Genomic DNA, 19272 nt, shown 5'->3' on the forward strand with positions numbered 1-19272 from the left:
TTAAAAAAAAGAAAGATGATTTTATTGGATATTAAACTCTAGGTTAAAAATTGTGGGGGTTTTGGGGTTTTGGTTTTTCTTTTCTTTCCTTTTAGCATTTTGAGAATAAGATTCTACCGTCTGCTGGTTTCTAGAGTAGCTGTTGAGAAGTGTCTGTCAAAGTTACCCTAATTAAAAAAAAAAAAAAAAAAAAAAAAAAACAAAGTTACCCTAATTGTCATTCCTTGGCCAGAAATCTGTCTTTTCACTCTGGCTGTGTATGAGATTTTCGGTTGCCTTTCATGACCTTTATTTTGACTGTAATTTATCTCCGTGAGGGTTTATTTGTTCTGCTTGTGGTTTGTTGTGAAATCTAGGGTTAATGTGTTTCAAGTTTTGGGAAGATTTCTATTTTTCCTCCTGAAACTTTCATTAAACCTGTTAATCTGTCTTGCTTCATCTTCCATATCTCTCAACCTCTTTTTGTATCTCTTTGTCTTTTTGTTGCATTTTGGGTGATTTTTTTTCACATCTGTCTCCCAGTTTATTCTCTTCTTACCTGTGTTTAATCTGTAGTTAATCTTTCCTTTGACATTTTGCTTTCAGTGGCCCTAAAACAGTTTACTCCTTAATTCTTTCTTTGATTTCCTTAAACATATTAAACAAATGTATTTTATATTATTTATCAGACAAATTCAGTATCTGATGGGTTAAAGATTGAGGATTTCTTCCTGTGGGAATGATTTGTATTTACTTTCACAAAGCATCTGAGTTCACTGGCAATACAGGACTACTATTTTTTTTTTTAAGTATGCTCCACACCCAGCGTGGAGCTTATTAACAAAGACCTACTTTTTTTGTTTGTTTTTAAGTATTTTAATTTAAATTAAATTAATTAACATACAGTGTATTATTCGTTTCAGAGGTAGAGTTCAGTGATTCATTCAACGGACTTACATAATACCTAGTGCTCATTACATCACCCAGTGACCCCATCCCCTACCCTCGTGCCCTCCAGCAAAATTCTCACCTTTATGTTTTTCTGCCTTACAGATAGCATGAGTTGGCGCCCTAAACATACCTGGAAATGGCCAGTAGATAGAAATTCTCAAGGGACTGTTTTCCCCTCCCTCCCAGAGCTAGGGCCAGGACAGACAACTTTCTTGGCAGTAGGGTATTTCTTTTTATTATTCTTGTTTTGTTTTTCCTTTCTGGATCCCTTTTCCCTGAGATTTCTACCATTTTGGGTCCTAGCTTTTATGCAAGAGGATCTACTCTGTGAATCCCAGCCCTTAGACTTTGTACCTCAACATGCACAGAAATAAAACTGAAGCTCTGGGCCACTTTGGATCAGTAAATGCCTTGAAGAAAGTGAGACACTTCAGCCTTGCCACTCTGAACCCTTGTTCCCATTTTGTTCCTGACCTCTAATAACTTCTTCCCTTACTTTTTGCAAATCCATATATTCATGAATTTGGTGTTTTAAAATTATTTTCTTTAGCATTTTTATTTTTTGTAATATTTATGAGAGAGAGAGAGAGAGGCAGAGACACAGGCAGAGGGAGAAGCAGGCTCCATGCAGGGAGCCTGACGTGGGATTTGATCCGGGGTCTCCAGGATCACGTCCTGGGCTGAAGGCAGGCAATTAACGGCTGAGCCACCCAGGGATCCCTTCTTTAGCATTTTTAGTTTAGAACAGGAGCTCTAAAAAAAGAACAGGAGCTCTAGTCTATCATACTATCATAAATAGAAGTGTTTGAAAAAGATTACTGAACTAAATTTAAAATGAACATATTGATTGTGTCAGCTATTACAGAATATAACAGCTGCTAGGCATAATTTAACTAACTAATAATAATATAAAATAGGAAAATAATCCATGTCTGTTTTCTCTCTTGCCAACAATTATATTCAATCTACTTTAAACAACGTAAGTACTTAATTATATGCAGATACTAAATTTTTCTCTTTTTTTAATTTATTTTTTTAATTTTTTTAAATTCTTTTTTTAATTTTTTCTCTTAACGTCTGTTGATGAAACAATAAGAGATACCACTTTATACAGGTAGTCTGGGTACTAGAAAATTATATTCTTATGAATGAAGAGATATAGAGGGGTACATTTTTATTTTATTTTATTATTTTTTTTTAATAATTTATTTATTTATGATAGTCACACAGAGAGAGAGAGAGAGGCAGAGACATAGGCAGAGGGAGAAGCAGGCTCCATGCACTGGGAGCCCAACGTGGGATTCGATCCCGGGTCTCCAGGATCGCGCCCTGGGCCAAAGGCAGGCGCCAAACCGCTGCGCCACCCAGGGATCCCCATTTTTATTTTAAATAATTTGCTTTAGAGGCACCTGAGTGGCTCAGTTGGTTGAACATCTGCCTTCGGCTCAGGTCATGATCCCAAGGTCCTGGGATCGAGCCCTGCTCATCAGGGAGCCTGCTTCTCTCTCTGCCTGCTCCCTTGCTTGGGCGCCCTCTCTCTGTGTCAAATAAATAAATCTTTAAATAATTATGATAATAATTTGCCTAAAAAAAGGCCTGATGTCAATCCGTTGCCAATGAATTTTAGAGGCACTATACAGTGTCACGGGTAACTTGTGATTAATGTACTTTTTACACTTAAAATTGTGAATTAAATAAGAATTTTTAATAAAAAAAATAATTCTCAACATTTGGTTCATTACCTGTTTTGCAAACGCTGTTTGACCTGAAACACACACATATATATATATTTTTAAAAGTCATCTAACATCAAATAAAACCTTCTTTTCAAGTTAAATTCAAATTATTTATTCTCATAAATTATCCATTTTTTGTGGATTCTGTTGCCCACAGATTATTTTCATATAGATTAGGTTTAGCAAGTTTTTTAAAGATTTGTTCATTGGGACACCTGGGTAGCTCAGTGGTTGATCATCTGCCTTTGGCTCAGGTCATCCCAGGGTCCTGGGATCAAGTTCCACATCAGGCTCCCCATAAGGAGCCTGCTTCTCTCTCTGCCTGTGTCTCTGTCTCTCTCTTTGTGTGTCTCATTAATAAATAAATAAAATCTTTAAAAAATAATAAAGATTTGTTTATTTGAGAGAGAGAAAGCATGTGTGGGAGGGAGAAGCAGAGAGAGAGAGAATCTCAGACACTCCCCGATGAGCCCCACATGGGGCTTGATCACAGACCCTGGGATCATGACCTGAACTGAAATCAAGAGTCAGAATGCTTAACTGGCTGAGGCACCCCTGATTTAGCAAGTTTTTAAAAAATTGTGTTTAAAGAGGTACATACTGGAGTACCTGTGTGGCTTAGTTGGTTGAGCATCTGATTCTTGTTTATTTATTGTTTAAGATTTTATTTATTTGACAGAGTGAGTACAAGCAGGGGGAGCTGCAGGCAGAGGGTGAGGGAGAAGCAGACTCCCTGCAGAGCAGAGAGCCCAATGTGGGGCTCCATCTCAGGACCCCGGGATCATGACCTGAGCTGAAGGCAGACAGTTAACCAACTAAGCCACTCAGGTGCCTCTAAGCATCCAACTTTTAATTTCAGTTCAGCCCATGTCAGGCTCTGTACTCAGCAGGAAGTCTGCTTGAGAGTCTTTCTCTCCCTCTGCCCCTTCTGTACTCTCTCTAAAATAAATAAATAAAACTTAAAAAAAAAAAAGAAATATATACCATTCATTATCTTACTTCTTAGTGAACAATTCAGTAGGATTAAGTATATTCACATTGTTATGCAGTCTCTAGAATTTTCATCTTATAACACTGAAACTCTGTACCTTTTGGACACTTCCCCACATCCCTCCCCTTCCAGGCCCTGGTAACTCCCATTCTACTTTTGATTTCTGTGAATTGACTACTTTAGGTGCCTCATATAAATAGAAACACACAATATTTGTCTTTCTGTGACTGACTTACTTCACTTAAGTGACCCTCAGGGTTCATCCATGTTATATCATGTGTCAGAATTTCCTTCCTTTTTAAGGTTGAAAAGTATTCCAGTATGTGTATATACCACATTTTGTTTATCCATTCATCCATTCATTGATGGACACTTGAATTGCTTTCACCTCTTAGCTACTGTGAATAATGCTACTAAAAACATTGATGCTCAAATATCTTTTCAAGTTTCTTCTTTCAGTTCTTTTGGACCTATACCCAGAAGTGAAATTTCAGCAAGTTCTTAATACTTAGCTGCTGCCAAGGACACTTTCGTTTTCTATGTTCATAGTATAGATGTGCTTTTAATTGCGCCAGTATATCCCATTATATAACTGACCACAACTGTTATAATCAGATCCTTCTTGTTAGATATTTAGGGTATTACAAATAGTTTACTGTTATAAATAACACTTTATACATAAAACATCACATACATATGTTTTTTGATACTTACATGATAAATTCTTAGAATTGGAATTGCTGGATCAAATGATCTGTGGATTTTTAAGCTTTTGATAACTATTGCCAAATAGCTCTAGCAACTTGTGAAAATACATTTTCCTCCACACCTTTGCTGTGATTTTCTTTTTAAATCTTTGTGAACATGGTAAGCAGAATGTGACTCATTATTCACCCATTGAATTTTTTTATGGTTATTTGGATTTGTATTCTGTCTTTTGTGATGTTTTTGTGAGTTTTAGGCAGTTTTTGTTGCTGTTACAATAGTTTTATAAAAACAGGTCTGTGTGGGGACAAGGACAAAAAGTACATTAGTTAGCTCAAATGAAGTGTAGTGCAGCTTCTTCACATCAATGCCATCCATACTTGGAGGTCAAGGGTCAAGTTCTATCCTTAGAAAACTTGTAATCCTAGCTCTTGCTCTGGGAGCTTCCAGAGGCTGTGCCCTTCATTTTGAAGTACTGTAAGGCATTGTTGGCAGTATCAGAGATGAATTTCTGGAGCCAGAGAAATGAGCTAAATTATGCATGCACTAGAGGCCAGCATTAGGTGGTGACCAATCTCTGCACCCAGGATTGTAGGTGTGTAATCTTGTAGCCGTATCATGATCACCGAAGGTGTGCTGGCCACCACCAGCCTCATGCCTCCATTGGCAACACTTTGCAGTATACAAATCCCAATAGACGTGGCCTCCTCCTTGGACAGTGAGCCAGAAGCCAATGCTGGAGTTGCCTGTGCCACTACCCATCCTGTGCCCCCTACCTCAGGTCTAGCTGCAGGCCTGTCAAATGTCCAACCATGGTCTTCACAATGATGCTGGTTAGACAGGGGCTGAGATAGCAGAGGCAGGGCTCTCTCAGGGTCTGCATATAGCCACTGCTAGACAAATTTTTGTTGATGTATTCTGTATAACATAGTAAAGCATAATTTTTTTAATGTCTGAATAGTTTTATTCTACATGCCTTAAATATTACATATTTATTTCTTAACACACATTTACCTTGACCACTCACTATGTGGTAGGCTCTATACACCAAGTACTGGAAATTCTGAGATTAAAAATACAGTCATTGTGTGACACCTGTGTGTCTCAGCAGTTAAGCATCTGCCTTTGGCTCAAGGCATGATCCCAGAGTCCCGGGATCCAGTCCCACATCAGGCTTCATGCATGGAACCTGCTTCTCCCTCTGCCTGTGTCTCTGCCTCTCTTTCTCTGTGTGTCTCATGAATAAATAAAATCATTAAAAAAATTCAGTTATTGCTGTCTGACAGATGATGGTACAGTAAGGAAGAGGGACATATAAACAGATAATTAGAATCGTAATAGTTTTAATGAGATGAATAATCACTGTGATGGAAATAAAGATAGGGTGCTGTGGAAGCACATAGAAGGGACTCTACTAATGATGTGTTTCAGGAAGGCTTTGCAAAGGAACTGTACCTAAGGAAAGAGTGGAATTCAGCCAAGCACAAGGGGAGGGGACCTTCTAGACAGAGAAAAAGTATATACAGTGGCACAGAAACCTGTGGAAACATGTTAAGATTCAGTGAATGGATTACAGGCAGATGATTTGTCTGTGTACAGAATGTGGTAAGAAATGAAGCAGGAAAGGACCAAGTCATGAAGAGCCTCGTATGTTGTGCTGAGGCATGTCTTAAATATGAAAATAATGTCTTGGGGGATCCTTGGGTGGCTCAGCAGTTTAGTTCCTGCCTTCGGCCCAGGGCGTGATCCTGAGGACCTGGGATCGAGCCCCACATCGGGCGCCCTGCATGGAGCCTGCCTCTCTTTTCCCTGTGTCTCTGCTTCTCTCTCTCTGTATCTCTCATGAATAAATAAATAAAATCTTTAAAAAAGAAAAGAAAAGAATGTCTTTTACACACTCAATCACTTTGAGTATCAAACAAAAATAATTTTCCTAAAGTCAAATTTTTCAAAACATACTTAAAGAAGAAAGCTCTTTTATTTCTTGATTCAGTTAAAAAGAAATGTCTTGTATAAAAGGATGTGGGGAGCCTGGGTGATTCAGCTGTTGAGCGTCTGCCTTTGGCTCAGTTGGTGATCCCGGGGTCCTGGGATCTAGTTCTACATCAGGCTCCCTACAGGGAGTAGGGAGCCTGCTTCTCCCTCTGCCTATATCTCTGCTTCTTTCTCTGTGTGTCTCATGAATAAATAAATAAAATTAAGGAAAAAAAAAAAAGGACGTGGCATTTCAACCAGTCTTGAAGAGAACACAGAACTGGAAAGAATAGACAGACATAGAATACCCAAGTAGGTAGGAGAATGGTACTGAAGGAAATAGAAACCATATATATGAGTCTTTCAAAGTCTGATAGAAGAGGGGAAAGTGTGTAATTTATTTTCACTCTCCATGCGAAAGTTTTCCATAATCAAAGCAAGAAAATAGCCTAAGGTGCTACTTCCCATTACTTGAAGAATTTGTTTTCTCTGAGATTGAACATTTTTCCTACCAACAGTTAAAAAAAAAAAAAAAAAAAAAAGGTAGCCAGGCTGCTAGGGATTTGATTTGACTGCTTAAAACCCCGGACCTTTTAACTTAGGTCCAGTCAGAAAACAGATTAACCATATCTGTAATTTAAACAGAGAAATGTAATATGAAGAATTACTAAGCTATAATAGAAAGTATAAAGACATGAAGAAAACTCTAACAGGTACCAAGGAAAGACAGATGTGGAGGGGGGTGCCCATTTCCAAAACACATTCATATCTCACTGAATAAAGTGTAGTTGCGGCCCATTGAATGGTGGAGAAAGTCAGTGGGTTGCCTGGTCCAGAGCTGATCCTTAATTTGCTGGGCAAAAGGAAACAAACCTCTGAGGGTCAGGTGAGCTGTGGCTGGTGAATGGGCACAGAAATTGTCAGGGTCTACGGCCATACCACCCTGAACGCGCCCGATCTCGTCTGATCTCGGAAGCTAAGCAGGGTCGGGCCTGGTTAGTACTTGGATGGGAGAAATTGTCAGGACACCACTGTGGGTGTGAGAGATCCATGTTAGGGGGGCCATGGGAAAGTGACCACTGGCCCAGTCACTGAGGCTACTCCCATTCCGCAGATGGCTAGGGAAGTATACCCACCAGATGTCTTCATATAACCACACCACTGACCAAGCATGCAACAGGAGCAAGAACAGACAAAACACAGTTGTACACTAGAACCAAAACGAAAAGCTCCTTCCTCCTGCAGTATCTCTGCATCGCCTTCTACTGGCAAGCCTTAACATTGTGCTCACTGTAAAAGAAAACACTTGGTTTAGTCCATTGTCCATAGACCATGTACTGAGGCAATAAATGTGTAACTGGCACAGGATCAGACTGCTTACAGTCTTGAGCCTTTCACCTGTGCCTGGCTTACAATTGAGAAAGGAATATTAAAGTAGTCACAGACACCCAGGAACTGATCAAGCTCTCAAGCTAGGGCTCACTTTAATGCATACTGATCTGATGTTCACAACTGAGCCATGATGCCTGTAGAATATAAATAGTCCAACAGGAACATCCACTTCAAGGGAAGACCACTGTGCACCCCACAACATACCAAATATCTTCTCTTGCTGAATTAGTAACTGCTGGTTCACTTCCTTACCAAATACAGTTCTAACCCTACCTTAATCAGCTTTCTCTATATCAGATATATTGAGATACCCTGTCATAGAAATGCCTTCATTTCTTACAGTATCTAATCCAAAGCAAGTCTCTACTTCCTTATACCCTCCCAAAAATTATCCAAACCCAGCCCAAATGCTATAATAGGTGATCTCTAAGCCCCCTTATGAAGACATTCCACAGATCCCCAAGGTGTGTGTTCTCCCTCTCAGTAAGGAGTAGTAGTAAACACAACCTGTTCAAATAAAGGTATGTTCCTGGGGTTTTGACTGAAGAGCAGTGACAGAGTAAATGATCACTATTTCTTAACCAAATGGATCTTCTCACTCCTCCTTTTCCTTAAAAACATTATTCTTTTTTTTTAAAGATTTATTTTTAGAGAGAGAGCACATGTGTACACACATGCATGTGAGCACGGGACAGGGGGCAATGGGCAAAGGGAGAGAATATTTCAAGGAGACTCCCTGTGAGCAAGTTGTCCCCCAGCCATGAGATCATAACCTGAGCCAAAACCAAGAATCTGACACTTAACCAATGGAGCAACATTATTTTTAGGGGTGCCTGGGTGGCTCAGTTGGTTAAGTGGCTACTTTAAACTCAGGTCATGATCTCAAGGTCCTGGGATCCAGCCGAGCCACTGATTAGACTTCCTACTCAGTGAGGTGTCTGACTCTCCTTCTGCTCCACCCCCCCCCCCCACTTGTGTGCTTGCTCTCTCTCTCTCTTTCTAATAAATAGATAAAATCTTTTAAAAACAAACATTATTCTTAGGTAAGGTATTTGTAAATTGGAAGTAGGTAAGGGATTAGAGGAAGAATATCCCTCCTACTTTAAATTACTTAAGGACATTTAAGTAGTTTTTTTCTCCTATATAATGTGTAAAACTGTAATTTTTTAAAACCTAGATTTTTGTGTTACTGCTTTTTCTTTTTTAAAGAAACTGATTAAATTAGAAACATTGAACTTTAAGGAATTGTCTTAGAAAACTAATCTTTAATAATACCAAAAAACCTTGGTAATAGCTTATTTTATAACTTTTCTTTTTTTAAGATTTTATTTATTTATTTATTCATGAGAGAAACAGAGAGAGAGAGAGAGGCAGAAACGTAGGCAGAGAGAGAAGTAGGCTCCATGCAGGGAGCCCGATGTGGGACTTGATCCCAGGACTGCAGGATCATACCCTGGGCCGAAGGCAGGCGCTAAACCACTGAGCCACCCAGGCGTCCCTATACTTTTTTCGACAATAAAATTCTATAGACAGTAAAACTGATAGCCATTTTTATTTATTTGTTTTTTTTTTTTAAGTTTTTGTTAAGTAATCTCTATACCCAACATGTGGCTCAGACTCATGACCCCAAGGTCAAGAGTCACATGCTCTTCTGACTAAGCCAGCCAGGCACCCCAAATAATAGCAATTTTTAAAAGTTAGCAGATATGCATCAGAACAATCAAGTTATTTTTCTAATAGCCCATCTACATAATACATAATGTACATTTTGAATATAGTCAAATCATAAAATATATAAAAGAGGAAGCTATAAAATAAATGTTTTCTTCCCTTTATTTTTTCTTTTTCTTCTTCTTTCTCCTTTCTTTTAATTTTTAAATGAGCTCTGTTTTCCTCGAACCTCAGGAATGACGTGTAGAATAAATCTTCCTGGTAGAGCAACATTGTGCTTTCATTCTCTAGGCACTTCCAAAAAGCTGTGGAGGCTTCCTGAGATCCTTTTTCTAAGAAGGACTCCAATCCTCGGTTGAAATGGGTGACCAATAAAAGAGAATCTTAAAGATATTTCTCTGAATTTGGTCTCATAGTTTGTCTGCATGCCTTCCTACTCCTTATTTTGTGTTTTGTTAGGACTTTTGCAATAGGAGAAGAAAATTGCTAACATTCCATAGCATCATTAAATTTGGTCAGTAGGGGCACTTGAGTGGCTCAGTTGGTTTAGCATCCAACTTTTGATTTGAGCTCATCATCATGAGATCAAGCTCCAGGTTGGGATCTGTGCTTAGTGTGGAGTCTGCTTGAGATTCTCTCTACCTCTCCCCCCGTGCACACATGCATGTACTCTCTCTTTCTAAGATAGATTAGATAGATAGATAGATAGATAGATAGATAGATAGATAGATAGATGATAGATACATAGATAGATAAATAGATGAATGAATGAATGAATGAATGTTTTTTGGTCAGTAAAATTTGATCAGCAGTGCTATAAATTAGGCACTGTGCCTTATAGGCAGACTGAGATAACATTTGTACCTCTCTGCCCTTACTGAGCCCACAGCAGAGAAAAAAAGCCCATAGGGCAAGTGCCATTATGGAGTCCTGTCATACTTCAGAGCTACAGTTACTAGGGACTTTCAACAGATTTCAGGGGGTTCAGGTCACCTGCGAACCCCTGCCCCTGTGAAGAAGGACTCCCATGTCCTACAGCTCGTACATCTACCCAATCATGAGCAAAGTGGTCAGTGGCTGTTACCTGATCTCCTTTGACCACCCCATCTCCACAGAGTACCAGCAGTCTCAGCCCCGCTCCTCTGGGCCTTGGCTGGTGCGCACACGTGTATGTGTGTTCATATGTGTCCATGTCCCCACCTGAGTAATTGGGTCAGCTATTCGTTTTCATATAACTGACCCCCTGCCCCTTGGGCCACCTGGTGTTTGTGTTTTAAAAGTATTCCTATTGGGGCGCCTGGGTGGTTCTTTCGGTTAAGTGTCTGCCTTTCAGCTCAGGTCAGGATCCCAGGGTCCTGGGACATTGGGCTCCCTGCTCAATGGGGAGCCTGCTTCTCCCTCTCCCTCTGCCACTCCCCCTGCTTATGTACTCTCTCTCTCTCTCAAATAAAATCTTAAAAAAAAAAAAATCTTTTAAAAAATAAAAAAATAGGGCAGCCCAGGTGGCTCAGAAGTTTAGCGCCGCCTTTAGCCCAGGGTGTGATGCTGGAGACCCAGGATCAAGTCCCACGTCGGGCTCCCTGCATGGAGCCTGCTTCTCCCTCTGCCTGTGTTTGTGCCTCTCATGAATAAATAAAATCTTTAAAAAAATAAAAAAAGACTTAAATTTTAGGTGAAAATCTGTTTATAAAAAAAAAAGAGAAAAGAAAACCTGTTTATAGGAATATTTTTATTTTTTAAATATTTTTTAAAGATTTTATTTATTTATTCATGAGAGACAGAGAGAGAGGGAGAGAGGCAGACACATAGGCAGAGGGAGAAGCAGGCTCCATGCAGGGAGCCTGACATGGGACTCGATCCCGGATCTTCAGGATCACTCCCTGGACTGAAGGTGGCGCTAAACTGCTGAGCCACCGGGGCTGCCCTAAGTCTTTTTTTTTTTTAAGAAATTTTTTAAATCTCTACACCCAACATGGGACTCTAATCTGCAACCCCAAGATCAAGAATCACATGTTCTACCAACTGAGCCAGCCAAGCGCCCCATAAAATTTAAGGCTTAATCATGAATCACATAAGGAAACTTCTAAGTATACTTGGCTGTGGATAGCTGATGATTCATTACCAAAATCCCACTGTAGTCTATTAAAGGTAGTCGTATATAAATTATAAAGCGGCACAAGAAAGATTTTTAAGGAGAAAACATCCTGTTTATGCTTGGTCAGGTGTTCTTTGAATTAATGTGAACCAAATAGCATCTGATCATTTTCTTTTTTTTTTTTTAATAATTTTTTTTTTAATTGGTGTTCAATTTACTAACATACAGAATAACACTCAGTGCTCATGATCATTTTCTTTAACCTTTTTAAAAGACTTCCCCAGGATCTTACTCCCCCCAGATATTACTGTTTTTGGGAACAGTGAATTCTGTGAGCAAAATTACAAGTCCATTAATATCCTTTCTCTTCAATTCTCAAATCCAAAAAAATTCAGAAAATCAAAGTTTCTTTTTATAACTTAATTCTGAAAAAGCAAACCTGAACCAAAGTGACCCTATTTAAGTTATTTATCTGTCCTACAGGGACACTCCTAAAGTTTGCTGCAGAAATATTAATGTGTTTTATTATAGGGTGCTGCCCTAGATATTTCATGTATATGATATATGCATAATACTCCTTTATTAAAAAAATGGAATTCTAAATACATCTGTCTCCAAAGATTTAAATGAGGATTATAGACAATGGATGTATAAATCACCCCCATGGCATAGTAGTTTAAGAGAGTTCTTTATTTGTAGCTATGTGAGGTAACGGATGTTAACAGCTGTGGTAATCATTTTGCAGTACATACATATGTCAGATCATTATATCATAACACCTAAAACTAATACAGTGTTATATGTCAATTATATCTCAATAAAATGGGGAGGGCACTTTAATATTGCAAGCAGTTTTTAGTTTTGATAAATTAATTCATGAGGAGAAAACACAAGCAAAAATTACCCTTTAATTTTCTGGTAACTTTCACATTGTTTCTGGATTTGGTAGTTATATAGTTGGGGGTTAAATATAGGAAGTATGATTATAAATGTATATGTATGTGTGTGTGTGTGTGTGTGTGTGTGTGTATATATATATATATGTTGGATTTCTTTTGCCCACAAAATGAAGGCTAAAATAAATATAATCAGGATAACCATAGGTCATAATTCTGATCATATATATATATATACACACAAGAAAAAGCCTCTGAATTGGGGATTATAGTGATATGCATGTATACAAAAAGTGATCAATAGCAATATCCTTGTACATTTTCATTGGGGACCTGCCAAGAGCAATTTAATTGGTCTTGTTTCCTCCATGTTTTAAGGGAATGGAATGTAAACTTACATCCTGGTGATTTCAGAAGCAAGAATAAGATGATGTTTCCCACCTACTCATACCCCCTTAATACCATTCAAGTGAAATCATTTAATTCTCTACTGGGATAGAACTGACGTATTTTCTACATAATCATAAACATTTTATTTATTTAAAAAAGATTTTTTTTTCTGGAAAGTAATATTTTTAAGCTTAATGCAGTGATTATGTTTTTATTTGGAATCTTCCTCTCCTTTTTTCCTTGTTCTGTACAGATTATCAGCGCTTGATGACTGTGGCGGAAGGCATCACCACACTTTTGTTCCCATTTCAGTGGCAACATGTTTATGTACCCATCCTCCCTGCTTCTCTACTACATTTTCTTGATGCTCCTGTCCCTTATCTGATGGGCCTTCAGTCAAAAGAAGGAACTGACCGTTCTAAACTAGAACTTCCTCAAGAGGTAAAACTTCTAATGAGTGATGAAGCATTTGCTGTTTGTTGATTTAGGTCAAGGCCACTTTATTGTTAGACAGCGTGGTCTTTGTCCAAACTGTGTCTATGACTGTCCTGAATCTCCCAAGTAGGGTTAGGGTAGAGCCTGAGCCGTAGAGTGCAGATCCTGACTTTTGATGGTTACCATGACTAGTTAATAATTAAGCATGGTTCAAACAGGACAGTGACAAATTTTCACAGCTATAAATTTGTGAAGATAGAGCAACAGCATGGTCTAATTGCTTTATTATTCTAATAACATTTAATTATTTTTTCCACATTCATGTTGTAAATTCTGCTTTTAAACAGTATAGCCCAGGTTTTCACATCATTAAAATCTTTAAAGTCATTGTAGTAATTGAGGTGGATTTGATTCTTGACTTCCATCAAATGAAAAGTAGCATCTCTCCGCAAGCTATAGACAATGGAAATACCAAATACTTTAGTATTCTTTGTTTTCAGACCTAAAGCTAGTTACCAAGTTTTTCTAAATGTCAGCTTGACTAGGTGGTTGAGATAAGAATTCTAATCCCATCTTTAGACCACCTTAAGGTTTTTAGGCTTTCTGAATATTGTATTTTCAGATGTTGTTTAAGAAGAAGATAGGAATTCTTGGAAGCATTTTGAATCTAGTTTTTAACCATCATTAATGGTACTCAGAATTGGAATGTAAAACCTTTGAAATGAAATATTGATGAGGGTGCCATGGCCTATTAAAAAACATTAAATAGTTAACTACGTTGTATTATTAGCTATTTAATTAGCACCTTTCTTAATAAAATCTTTCATGCTGTACTTTGCTTTTATTTGTTCTTATTTCCCATGGAGATTCTCATTTTAATAAGTGAATTTAAAATACCACACACTAGGCCACAGCCATTGCACCCAGTAATGATTCCTGTAATCATCTATTGCTCACTTTATTCCAATGAATGTTTCCCTACCAAAATTAACATTTTTTTCAGGGGAAAATAGCTTGATTCAGATCATACAAAATGTATATGTGAGCTTTCTTGCTCTTTTTGAGCTTTTGCATGTTCTGCTTTTGCCTCCACATTATATCTCTTTTATCTGAACTCTCTTGTTTTCTCTTTTATTAGATTAATCTAAGTATCTTGTTGGTTCAAAGAAGTAATCCTTTAAATTTTCAAGGAAAAAGAAATAGACTAGCCAAACATATTTTAGATGCAGTTTAAGTTTGAAGACTTTAATAGTTACATGTTTTTAGTTTCCTGTTGAGTATCTGGTCTATTTGTATATTAATTAAATTATATTTTATAAGGCAATATGTTTAGGTGTATAAATATTCTTTCCATTTTTACATGAGTTATAATTGTTGAGAGTTTTTAAATGGCACCTAAATATTTTTGTAGTGGGGAAATCTGTCTGTCTCCATATCTGCATGTATTCTCTGGCTCTAAAGATAAACTTAAAAATCCTGAAAGCTCTTGCAACAGTGTCTGTGATTTTCTAATTTTTTACTCATTAAGTCAACACTCTTTAATAAATATATATGCCCATCTATTCAGAGAGTAGAATAACAGGAAATACCCTGGGTCAGCTGTGGAAGTAGCAGTGCTTCTGTATAGAAAATGTATGTTAGTATACCCATATTTTAGAAGAATATGCTAATAACTGACCCATGTTATTTCCTGAATGGATGAATGGATGGATGGGCATGTACATTTATTAGAATCTTGATTTAATGAGTAAAAAATTAGAAAATCACAGATATTACTGCAAGAACTTTCAGAATTTTTAAGTTTATCTTTAGAATACCTACAGATCACTTTGTGTTTATAACATTTTACGATGATATAAAAAAATCTACTTTACATAATTTTGGAGAAGTAAGTTAAAAAAAAAAAAAAGCCATTTTAAAGAGTGATTTAAATACACTCACTCGGGCAGCGTGGGTGGCTCAGCGGTTTAGCGCCACCTTCAGCCCAGGACCTGATCCTAGAGACCCGGGGTGGAGTCCCATGTCAGGCTCCCTGCAAGGAGCGTGCTTCTCCTGTGTCTCTGCCTCTCTCTCTCTATGTCTCTCATGAATAAGTAAATAAAATCTTTTTAAAAAATAAAATAAATACACTCACTCATAATATTCACCTCCTCCTTCTTTTCCCTGAAAACTGTAAAATAAAATAATAGCTAAAAATAGTGACAGGGCAAAAAAAAAAAAAGGGAGAGAGAGAAAGAAAAAAATAGTGAGGGGTTTCTTAGAATAGTTATGAAAATGATAAGTTTACAAAATGATTATTTTAGGAAGGTATGATTTTAGTTGTTAGCTAACTAATGTAACTACATAGACTTATAATTAACCACCCACTTACTTTTCCCATAGTTCTAAAATGATAGGCACAGGTAACCATTTTGTTATATTGTTTTTTGGGGGTTGGGGTGAGGAGAGTGTTGGTAGGATATAGCACTGAGGAGCATGAATTGCAGAGAATGGCACCTCACTTTCTCCCATTCTCGCTTATCTTTATAGTAAATGGTAGGCAAAAAATAAAAAAATAATAAATTAGAATTACTTTTCTTTTTTATTGTATCTTGCCTGAGGTTCTATGGGAATATTTTATTTTCTATGGGAATATTTTAAATATTCTCCCCTGGTTCACCCCTATGCCAGCTTAACTTCATCCATTGAGAAACTGTATCCTTCGCTAAGTATAGAGAAAGCTGCCCTGACTTTACATTCCTGGATATTTCCTCCTCCTATATACATTTTTGGAGTACCACAAAATGACTATCTCCTTGAGCTTTATTCAGTCATTCACCAAACAGTTGTCTCATACACTACCAGTGTAGGCTAGATTAGGAGACATTGAGATAAGTAAGATATAACTTTTGCTTTTCAAAATAAGTCATTTACAAATATTACAAACAGGTTAAAAAAAAGTAAGAGGAATGAATGAACTAAGCATATATGCAGAAGAAATCAGAACTCCTTTAGGGTAGGGATGTAAGATGGCTTCATGGCAGAAGAAATGATTAAGCTTCAAGTCTTTGTAGGAAGGAATGTCTTTCATTTTTAACTAAAAGTGATAACCTACCATGAATGTGTGAGCAGCATTGGTCAGTAAAGATAGAGAAATATCTAGTCCTAAAACAATGTTAAATTGAGATGTCAAGTGTATTTTTATTGTGTATATATTTCTTGAGCTCTTCTGATAGAATTTTTTAGTTTAATGGTATTAAAAGTGAAAAAAAATTATCATCAGAATGCCCTATTGTATGGAGTTCTTTGTTTTAGAAGAAAAAGCTTTTTAGTTTTTCTCCAGTAAGTCTTCCTAACACAAGTTAATAATCCTGTTTTCATTTTGTGATAATCAAAACCCCAACTTGGGCCCATCTAAGCAATCATAGGGAAGGTATGAGAGACTTATGGAAACATGAAGATAGGCCAGTAATGTGGTGCTGGAACAGCCACCTTGCCCTATCCTTTCAATTCAGCAGTGATTGTATGAGCATAACAAGCTTTAAAATTTCCCAGATGTATCATTTTCTCTTTTCATAGAAGAAGGATAGAAAAGGATAGCAGGAAGACATTAATGAAGGAGACAGTACAAAATGTAAGAGGTGGGAGGTTGCTAGCTAACATTTAGATTAGCATGTTAGTGAATTTTTTTCTTCCATTTTTAAAGACTCTGAATCATCCATCTGAATTATAGTGACCTACTTTCTCTCCCTAAGCCTTTCAACACATCCTGCTTTCTAGAGACTATAGATACGTATATAAAGATGTGGATTTGGAGAAAGCTGTAGGCAGCAATACTGTCTTCAAGATTTGCCTTCATCTCTTATTTTATTTAGAGGAAACTACTGATATTGGAGATAAGGAAAATTGGAGGAAAAAAAGTCTTTAAAGCCACCAGGCTGTTTGAGGATGCTTATCTGGAACAGGTGTCAGGATGTTGCCTAACTTCTTAGGGCTCAGTTTCTGCATCTGCAGAATTAAAGAGAGGGATTCACAGGTCATTTCAGGCTTGAGAGTAATCATTGTTGATTCTCTGTTTTTAGATGGAAGGTAATCTTGAATTTTGATTGAGCTAAATACAGAAATTTTCTGTGCTTTTTGTGCACCATCACCTGACATAGAGCAGGGATCAAGAGAAAAGTAAAAACCCAACTCTTTGCTCTCTTCTTTGCACCTTTCACCATATAGGATCAAAGGGCAGTACGAATTGTCTCCTTGCTGACCTGGGTGGAGGGCTGTAGGAGAGAGAGGGAAACTCAAAATGAAACTTTCTATTCTGTTGATTGACTTCCAGCCTATGCCCTATGTTGAGCCACTTACATAGTCAGGATCAGTTTTATGTAATGGGCTATACCTTTGGCTTCCCACCCTTCCACAGTCCATGAGCATAATCTTCCTTTATACTGACAACCTCGTTCTGATTAATAAGAGAGTATGAACAATAAAAGTAAAATACTGTTATGGAGTCTACTGTAATCACATACATGAGGGATAATGAGAATTTCATGCATGTACTTGGCCCCTCGAATTATCCATAACTACTTGGAAAATATTTAAAAGTCTTTTTATTCAATATAAATTCAAAATCTATAGTGTAAGCAAACTCAAAAATTTTTTTCCTCTGATCTCTATTTCCTCTTTTTTCAACTCAAAAATGTCTCCTGAATCAGCTCTTAATTATTCAAGGAATAATCATTTGTAATTGTCTAAGCACTTGCCTCTACTGCTCTCTGCCTCCTGCTGTTTGTCTAATAACTCCTGAAATGGTTTTGCTAAGAGGTTGAAGCTAATTTTGGATAAAGTGAAAATTTGTGGGTTTTCTGTGAATTGGATTGTTCTTTGCCAATTTCATCCCATTTGGGGGGACTACAGCTGCTAAAATTTAGCAATTATTGTTAATTCTAAATTACAAATAGTGTCAAAGCAGTAGAATGGCAAAGAAAGTTCAGACTGAATTCATCCAGTGAGCATTTTACCCAGTGCTTTCTATTTGTAAGTACAACTCTGTCCACCTTTACTCATTTTGGAATGCCTAAGAGATGTCATATATTATGGAATCATGTCCAGATTATAATAAATTGCTAAGACCCAGAGAAAATATCCATTTATATTAAAAACGGTATAAAATATGTATGGGAAAAAAAATTTTTTAAGAATAAAAATTCTTAACCTTCAGAAGGTTAACATAAAAGGCAGTGTAAGGTCTTCAAAGTTCACATCACAAGAAAATAATTATAATTATGTGTGGTGATGGATTTTAACCAGACTTACTGTGGTAATCATTTATAATATATATCGAATCGCACACATAAAACAAAATGTTATATATCAGTTATATCTCAGTTTTTGAAAAGGCAATTTGTAATCTATGGTTTTATTTATAATAGTTGGTGAGAATATTTTAGAATATAAAAATTTTGTTATCAAACCTTTGTATTACTTTTTTTTTTTTTCAGGCTAATTTGTGTTTTGTGGACATTGACAACCATTTTATTGAATTGCCTGAAGAATTTCCACAATTCCCCAATAAGGTGGATTTTATCCAGGAACTCTCTGAAGTGCTTCTTCAGTTTGGGATCCCTCCTGAGGGCAGCCTACATGGCAGTGAGAGTGCCACCAAACTGAAGAACCTGGTCCTGAAGGACTTGGTTAATGATAAGAAGAATGGCAACGTCTCCACTAACAACATCAGCATGTATGAGTTGCTGAAGGGCAACGAAACCATAGCCCGCCTCCAAGCTCTGGCCAAGCGGACCGGTGTGACCGTGGAAAAAATGGACCTTTCTGCCACATTGAGTGAAAAAGAAAAGGATTTAAAACTGCAGTGTGAAGAGGCAGAACTGAGGGACTACCAGCTCAATGTGCAGCTCCGTGAGGTCTTTGCTAACCGCTTTACACAGATGTTCGCAGATTATGAAGCATTTGTGATTCAGACTGCCCAGGACATGGAATCCTGGCTGACCAACCGAGAACAGATGCAGAACTTTGACAAAGTAAAAAAACAAAACAAAACAAAAAAACCCAACAGTTTCCCTTTCT

General features: G+C 37.3%; 1 protein-coding gene across 7 annotated transcripts in view; it reads left to right on the plus strand.

Moving 5' to 3' along the window:
- Nucleotides 1-19272, plus strand: part of DENND5B (DENN domain containing 5B) — a 199561-nt gene that overhangs the window by 110680 nt on the left and 69609 nt on the right. For all 7 annotated transcript variants that reach the window (XM_049102304.1, XM_025455527.3, XM_025455528.3 and 4 more), the window contains 2 exons: nucleotides 13034-13221; nucleotides 18690-19226. In XM_049102304.1, coding sequence (XP_048958261.1) covers nucleotides 13034-13221; nucleotides 18690-19226 — 725 coding nt within the window. The remainder of the gene's footprint in view (nucleotides 1-13033; nucleotides 13222-18689; nucleotides 19227-19272) is intronic.

Source organism: Canis lupus, chromosome 27 (genome assembly GCF_003254725.2).
Source record: "Canis lupus dingo isolate Sandy chromosome 27, ASM325472v2, whole genome shotgun sequence".
Lineage (NCBI taxonomy): Eukaryota > Metazoa > Chordata > Mammalia > Carnivora > Canidae > Canis > Canis lupus.